This window comes from Ambystoma mexicanum, chromosome 14, assembly GCF_040938575.1.
Source record: "Ambystoma mexicanum isolate Mex_15411 chromosome 14, UKY_AmexF1_1, whole genome shotgun sequence".
Lineage (NCBI taxonomy): Eukaryota > Metazoa > Chordata > Amphibia > Caudata > Ambystomatidae > Ambystoma > Ambystoma mexicanum.
The window spans coordinates 182,920,214-182,928,732 of record NC_090940.1 but is presented as its reverse complement, the minus strand read 5'-3'; the positions used below and the strand labels follow the sequence as shown (position 1 = coordinate 182,928,732).

Here is an 8,519-nt window from a genome sequence, read left to right as displayed (position 1 = left end):
ATCCACGTGAAGGCACCCCAACAACCGACGACGGCACGGACTGAAGCACAGATCAACTTGTTGACATTCCCACAGTGAAATGAATCTGAGCCCAATCAGAGAAAATTAGCGTACAACGTAAAGAGCGTGGCACATTAAAATGTGCATGCTGCAGAACTATTCGATATAGGCGGTATTGTGACTAATGCATACATATAAAACAATTTTGACAAACTAGCCTTCGTTTTTGAGATATTACAGATAACTCTATGGCAGGTTTCTGCAATCTTTGGCTCTCCTGTTGTTTTGTGCTATGACAAGGAAGAACCTTTACCGTTGACTATGCTGGCTAGGTCTAATGGGAGTTGTAGTCCAAAGCATTGGGAGAGCCAAAGGTTCCAGACCGCTACTCAAGGCCATGGGTTACACACATGCTTTACTACTGGTGACGTACAATTCTGCTCCAGCATTTTCTCTGGGGGCATACATTGACCTGGATCAAATATGTATCAACGGAACCCCTTTCTGCAGCAAACTATTTTCTGCCACAGTGGAAATGCTATGCACAAATTCCCTGAAGCACTGAACGCTTATTTTCCGGTAAATGAGCGTAAAAAGCCATTGTACCGTTAGAATTCTCTAGTGTGTATGTATAAACAAACCACTTGTGAATGTATTAACTGTGTGTCTATTTGCATACAAATGGATAGCATTCGTTGGTTACGCTACATGTGGCCCTCCAGATGTTTTGGACTTCATCTCCTATCAGCCCTAGCTAGTATAGTCAGCGGTGAAAGATCATGGGATTTGTAGTCCAGAACATCTGAAGTAACCATGACAACGCCTCAAAATGTTACTACTGCGTTTTACCATTACCCAAAACTATGTTGCAGCTAAAAAACGAGGAAGTATACAAAGAAGTTATAAATTACAGTCGAAACACCGGCAGTCCACGATTCTGCAAAACAAGCAAGTAGTGTGTTTGCAGCAAAATGGAAGGACCTTGCACACAGGAGGCAGAGGGATATAGGGGCGAATCATGCGCAATCACAGGGGCCGAAGGGAACATACATGTGTTTAGACTTCAAGTACTTGTGGATTTTTGCTCTTTCTCCAACAGCTGGGAAATTTCAGCAACGCGTACACATGTATACAACAGTGCCGGTGATGAACTGATCACAATGTGTGTATTTCATCCATGCATCTACATCTTAAAATGTATATTTCCTCATGTTTACATTTTCTTCTTTTCTGGATCTTCGGCTGCTTCGGGCGGTGGCATGGGGAAAGCGTGGTGGTACAAATGTCTATGGGTGGCCGCCGCACTGTACAGTTTGTATAGGGCCTGCAAGAAAAATAGTACATAGGTTTGCAAAGATTAGAATGGGCATAGCAAGGCTACATGTGGTGCTGGTGTCACAAAATAAACCCTACCCACACAACAAAGACTCCCTGGGAGAATTTATGAATTCATTTCACAGGGGGCGCAAAAGTATTCCTCCGCCTCAGAGATCCTATTTCAGAATAAAGTCTCAGAGGGAGAATGAATTCTGAGATGAAATCGCAGCGCAGGGGCAGATGTATTTTGTGACACCGCATAGCAAGAACACACGGTGCAGGTGCACACATTTACTATGTAATGCAAAGGACGATCTTGAAACACATGGAAACCAATTCACAGTGCTTTTTTGGCGCAAGTGAGTAGATGCACTATTGCACCATTTTCTCTTGCCCCAAATAATGTTTGGCCCACTTTGAGCAACTGCCTAAAGCAGAAGATTAAAGGAGGCATTGCTACCCATTTTAAAAGCAATCCTGATTTCAGAAACATAATGTTTTGAAATGCATCGAAAACAGAAGCAGTTCCCTGCGCCTGTTTGGAATAGGTGCAGGTGAGTGCACAATGAATGAAAGGGTCATTTCCGACTCTTAAATGCATTTTTCTTTTTAAACTTAGCACAACAGCTAATTGAACCGCTTTTGCCACACTTTTTTTTCTTCATGTTATGAATTTTCAAAATTAAAGGGGACACAAGGGCATATCCTTGTGAAATGTGATCCCAGCCCTCACATTCAGTAAAGTCAGGGGTGGTGATGGGCGGCCGGGAAGTACGGGGTACAGGACAGTGAGGTATGTCATGGAAACCAACAGGGAGCTGAGGGAAGGCGAATGGGATACAGTGGATAAGATTGAAGGGGATGTGTAGCAGGTGCCAGAGGTTACGTCAAGGTTGGAAAGTTTGTGGAGACTGTGATTAAGGAATAGGTTTGGCCGGGTGGCAGTAGCAAGGAAAAAGGGAAGTGCGGGATGTAAATAAAGGAGGAGTACAGGTACCCAGATGCCGTTATTGCATAAAGGCCTAGACAGGATGCACTATGAGCCCTGGACGCAAATGGATACAAATAATCTGATTAACCTACTTCCGGCCCTTAACGCTGGGGCTAGCAGGTGGATTTATGCCTTTGAAAAACAGACAGCAGGGATTCCTTTGGCCGTGGGGGACATGAAAAGCTTTCTTGTCCCAATTGTGAGGGATCAGGCTGGAGATGTGTGGGTTAAAGCAGGTTATCCTGGAGTTCAATTGGATGATGACATACACAATGGCGCACCCTTTAACTATTTTAGGGCACAGGTGTTGGATGCACTGCTGCAAACCTACCCCGACACTCCAGACCTACAGTTTATCATGCAGTACACCATGGTGGACAATGAAGACTCCACACAATACATTATTAAGGTTCAGGAGATGTGACGTGCATAGAAGGGGGACCAGTGGGACCGATCAGTCCTCTTTTTATTTCATTATTAAAAGGGTTTTACCCAAGGAAGTTCAGAAGGCGCTTGGCAAAATAGTGGGCATTGAAGCAAAAAGGTGGGCTGGGATTCAAATGATAATAATACACCATTGTAAGAGAATAAAGGAGCGTGAAAAGAAAACGGCGCAAAGGCTGCAGCCTAAGCAAGGGAAACTAATACAGAAAAAGCTAGCAAAAATAGCAGTAGAAGAGGCGGTATCATCAAATGGGCAAACAGAGTTGGAGGAACGAACTTCAGCACCTCCAGATGTGAGAATAGCAGCATTTTGGCCAGGAGGAGGACAAGGACAGTGGGGAGGTGGGCCTCAGTACCCCTACTCGGAGTGGCAGCAAGGAGGTCAGCAGTGCTGGAGCGGTGAATTCAGAGGGGGTATAGGGGGGTTCGGAGGTATGGGACATCAAGGAAACAGGTATGGGTCCCTCACAATGCTGGAGCTGTGGGAAGTGGGGACATTTTGCAAAGGAATGTAGGAGCAGACAGGGGGCAGAATACAATCCTTATAGCAATTACAGGTACAGCTCACAAGGCTAACCTCAATATCCTATGAAATATACCAGGCCTACACTCAACTGCTGCCATGACTCCCCGGTGCGCAAGGGTATAACAGGTAGATGACACAACTACCGACATCCCAGCAGAAGGCCATGTACAAGGGTGGCATGCCAACAACCAACACAGTGCTGAATGGCACCATCGTACCCTACCGAGGGGTGAACATGGTGGGGAACAACCCTTTCACATTCCCTGGCACCAATACATACCCTTACTAGGACAGCCCAAAGAGAACTCTTGCATGCCCAGTCCTGTCCACATGACAGTCCACCCTGATGAGGAACCATCGGTGGGCGCTGAGCTAGGTAATAAGCAATTAATCTTTGTGGTTGACACAGGTGCCACTAAATCACGCATCAGTGAGGGAAATTTCCCACTATCATGGGGCTTTCACCATGGTTCCCTACACAAAATAACTTGATATCAAAATAGGAGGAAAGGTGGTGCGTGCACCTTTTCTGTATTTTGAGAGTTCCCCAATAAATCTATTGATGCGAGACCTGTTAAGCCAATTGAATATGGCCATCACCTTTACAGACCAAGGAATAGTGTGTGCTACTGTGGGCATGTGTGCCGTAAGAGCGCTGGTCAAAGTACATGCAAGGGGTGGAGAGGCTGTGGTTCACAGTATTCCCATCAACCCCGATTTGTTTGTGTACGGCATAACAGTGCTTCATGAGGCAGTGCCTCAAATTGGCAAGGCTTGTTGGCGAGTGGCATCTGACTTCATTTCTCAGCCTGTGGTAATCCCTGAATTAGTGGCTGGGACAGTATTATCCAGGGACTTGCAGGGTGGGGTAGTGTCACCAAAATGGATTGTTGTTATTGGGACCGACTCGGAGGGGCGCGAGTGACACACAGTGTTGCGCATTGACCCCACATTGCCTCTCAGGGAAGTGACGGATGCAGACTTGTTTGAAGATAGACCAGATGATGGTGAGATTGTGCTAGCTATTTCTATCACCTGTGACATTATCGTGCAGTATCGAAAGGTGCTATGCTCTCTGATGGCTCTCGTGGCCCTGCCCCCTTTCACTGAGGCAGACTTAGAGCAGGTCCCTCAAATGCTTTGGACAACAAATGCCCATGACCAATAACCAATTACAATTACAATTTTAATTACATGATGTGGGGCTCCTACAAGGAGTGACCCCAGTCTGAATAACACTCAAGAAAGATGCTGTGCTGCCCTGGGTGAGGCAGTACCCTTTATCAAGTGAGGCAGAGGAAGGGATATGAGACACTATTATATTATTGCCTTGCTGAATCAGGGAATAATTGTACCCCATCCACCTCCCCATGCAACATGCTACATACCCGATAAAGGAAGCAAAAGGAGGGAGCTAGAGAATGATTCAGAATTTGTGCCCTATTAATGACAGGCTACAGCCAGAAATTCCAGTGAGCCCGAACCCTATGACAATACTTTTGTAACAGCCCTAAAGAGGCGACACACTTTACTGTAGTAGATTTTTAAAATGCCCTCTTTCTGTTCCTTTGCACCCTGACTCACTGCGTTTATGCATGGGGGATGTGCTTTGAAAACACAGGACTGCCTCATGGGTACTGTGATTGCCCCAGCATTTTTAACAGGCTACTACATGATGATTTAGGCAATATTCAGGTGTCCAGTACAATTATCCAATATGTTGATGATTTACTGGTGTGTAGTGTCAGAGAGCACCAGTGCAGGAAGGACTCCATAATACTCCTACAGCTCTTGGCCTGCAAGGGATACAAAGTTGAAAAGGCTAAATCACAGTTCTGCCTCCAGGAAGTACTCTACTTGGGTCAGTTCATCTCTGTGAATTGCTAAAGAATTATCCCTGATCGCGCTGCCTCTGTGCGTGCCACCCCACAGCCCAAAACAGTGAAGGAAATGCAAACATTCTTGGGACTCTGCAATGATTGCAGCACATGGATACTTGACTATGCAGCATACACCAGGCCACTTTTACAGGCCCTTAAGGAAGTCCAAAAGGGAGACAACAAAATAGCGTTGACGGAGGACATGCTCATAAATTTCAATGACCTCAAGGAGGTCATATTGAAGGCACCAGTGCTAGTAACCTCAGACTACACACAAGAGTTCTATTTGTTTTCCCACTCCAGCGGTCAACTGATGACTGCAGGGCTCACACAGAAGAGCACCATGGGCCATAAGCCATTGGCATATTACAGTGGTGTGCTGGACTCAGTAATGCAGGGCCAATTTGCATGTGAACAAGGACTTGCTGCTGCACTATTTTCCACTGAGAAGAGTTCTACTATCATTATGTGATTCTCCGTGACGTTGTATGTTGAGCAGTTTTGGCAATTTTAGAGCGCTCGAAATCCACACTGACCACGCAGCGTGTGTCTGCATACAAGACTATTTTATCGAGCCCAAACAGTCACAATGTGCGATGTAAAACAGTTAACCCTGCTACCTTTCTGACACAAATGTGCTCTGACAAAGACTTAGCAAACCACAACTGTGCAACTTCTGAAGGAGAAGAAGATGATATTTCAAAAGAATGTGATAAACCACAGTTATCTCAGCTGCCCGGTCCTCCTGCATAGCTGCTGTAATGTGCTGTTTAGGAACGTGTGATGGATGATGTAACTGGTCGAATGCGACCAGTAATAACTCATGTGGCATAACCTCTGTCCAAGATATCTAGTGCATTCATAACAGATTGGCTGGGACGTGTAGGGGGACCCAACAGAAGCCTGTTGCAGCCCCCCCTCTCCCGTAGCTTACTTGAAAAAGAAAAGAAACAAAAACTGCAAAGCAAAATAACATCAAATTACCTGTTTTAGGATTCCTCTGAACAGCTCAAAGAAATACCCAATAAATATAGACAATTCAGCAAAGAGGAAACATTTTTCACATCTCTACTACTGCCTGGGATTCAAAGAGCTGCAAATGCCAAGTGGTTACAAATCGTAAGGTGGGAGGTCATACATCTGACAAATGACATGGAACAAGGCCTCAACGCAATCAAGGTTCGGATGCGCGCTATAAGATCGATGACCTTCCAGAACAGATATGTACTAGATCTGCTCACGGCGATGGAAGGAGGGGTTTGCCAAAAAATGGGCAATTCTTGCTGCATATTTGTGCCTCCCAATGACGCTGAGAACAGCTCCCTCATGCAAACAATAGGAGCTCTGCACACCTTCAGGTCGCACATGCAAACTGAAGGTGGCATACAGAAGAATGACTAATTTGACAACCTTTTTAATAGGGGCACCTAACAGTGCCATGATGATGGTCTAATGCATCTCGTGGTACAAAACACAGCGGGTGCCCGGATCACAGGTTTGGCGGAACTATCCTCATTCCCCATTGGGCCCAATGGGGAATGTTTGGTGCTATTACCTCCAGCGCTATTACTGCTGGTGGAAATAGCGCCAAAAATCGGCAAAATCGCAGCAGATTTGCCCCCAGTTCAGAGCTGGGGGAAAATCCATCAAGCTCATAATTTGGCGGACCCTTAAATGCAGTGGTAATAGCGTTACTGCCACATTCAAGGGTTACCGCTAAACTCGTGATGAGTTCCCTTGTGTCAAAACACATGTTGGCTGTAATCCGAAAATATTTGGATCAGAAAGCTGTAATCTGAAGATATTTGGAACATAATAAATATTTCATTTTGGGAATTGAGAATTGTACAGAAGCACCTGTAACATATATTGATAATTTGCTGTTACTATTTGAAGGCATGCACTACTCACCAGTATAACCAGATTCTTCTATACAATGCATGAGGGCAGGGGTCGAACCACACCATACTGGTGATGCAGCATGCCAAGCCATATATCCCAGGGCCTAAACACACCCTGACATTTTTTGTTCAGCCTACGTATAGGGTCCTTCCAACCAGTCGCGCAGGCGGTTGCTGTATGTAATGATGTCACTGATGACTCCATGTACCTTCATAATGTGCTGTTCATACAGATTTTGCCAGAACGTTCTGCGGCAGCAGAGTTATTTGTTGGCAGTTTCTATTTTTGCTTGGAAATAAAGCTTCTTATCCTTGCAAGAGGTGTATTGGGCCTTGTTCCCTAGTGGGTTGTATTTTTTCTGGTGTGACTGTCTAGGGGCTTTCCTACACCAAGCTCTCGACATTACTTTATGCATAGGACACTGACCAGCACATCATTTGCTATTGTGCACAGGTCCCCATAAAACACACAGATCATGTTTGTGAAGAAGGTGACCTGCACATTTCTAAAATTACAACATCTAAAACAAGAACATTATTTTTGTGATTCATGTCTTTAAAGTAAGAATTTTCTCTATGCCTTGTAGTTGCTGTTGGCTCATAAATGAGGTAGTTCAAAAAAAGCAAGAAACACGACGTCCCACCTATATCACATACGGAAGTCAATATACGGTGCATTCATATGCTGTGCTAGTACTTTAAATGTATTGTGTGAGAGAGCAAGATTGCTTGTTTACACTGTTTCATTTTGAAGTTGTTAGGCAAAATTAAATCTCATAAAATATGAATAAAGGTGTATAAGATAGTGTTGACGATTTTTGCAAATGCATGATGTGCTATGCAGACCGCATACAGATTGCCCTAGACTTTACTGAAACCTTACATGGTGCTTGAAAGAAATGGAGTATTAGTATATGTTGCTATGCGGACCACATACAGATTGTCCTAGATTTTAATCTACAGTGTTAGTGTAGATTTGTATTGAACGCTACATGGTGCTTGAAAGAAATGCAGTATTAGTGTATGTTGCTATATGGACAGCAGACATATTGCTCTAGATTTTAATCAAACCTTAAATGGTGCTTGAAAGAAATGCAGTATTAGTAAATGTTGCTATGCGGACCGCGGATAGATTGCCCTAGATTTGAATTGAACCGTCCATGGTGCTTGAAAGAAATGCAGTATTAGTATATGTTGCTATGCAAACTGTGTACAGATTGTCCTAGATTTTAATCAAACCTTAAAAGGTGCTTGAAAGAAATGCAGTATTTGTATAAATTGCTAAACGGACCGCATACAGATTGCTCTAGATTTTACTCAAACCTTATATCGTGCTTGAAAGAAATGCTGTGTTAGTATATGTTGCCATGCAGACCGCATACCGATTATCCTAGATTTTATTCTGCAGTGTTAGTAGTATATGTTGCCAATGCCGACCATGTACAGATTGCCCTAGATTT

At 44.3% G+C, this 8,519-nt stretch overlaps 1 protein-coding gene across 4 annotated transcripts in view; it reads right to left on the bottom strand.

Moving 5' to 3' along the window:
• Positions 1-1,147: 1,147 nt before the first annotated feature.
• The window catches only part of ATL1 (atlastin GTPase 1), a 390,297-nt gene continuing 382,925 nt past the window's right edge, over positions 1,148-8,519 (bottom strand). For all 4 annotated transcript variants that reach the window (XM_069638885.1, XM_069638884.1, XM_069638882.1 and 1 more), the window contains one exon: positions 1,148-1,324. In XM_069638885.1, the coding sequence (XP_069494986.1) occupies positions 1,214-1,324 (111 nt within the window). In that variant the 3' untranslated portion in view covers positions 1,148-1,213. The remainder of the gene's footprint in view (positions 1,325-8,519) is intronic.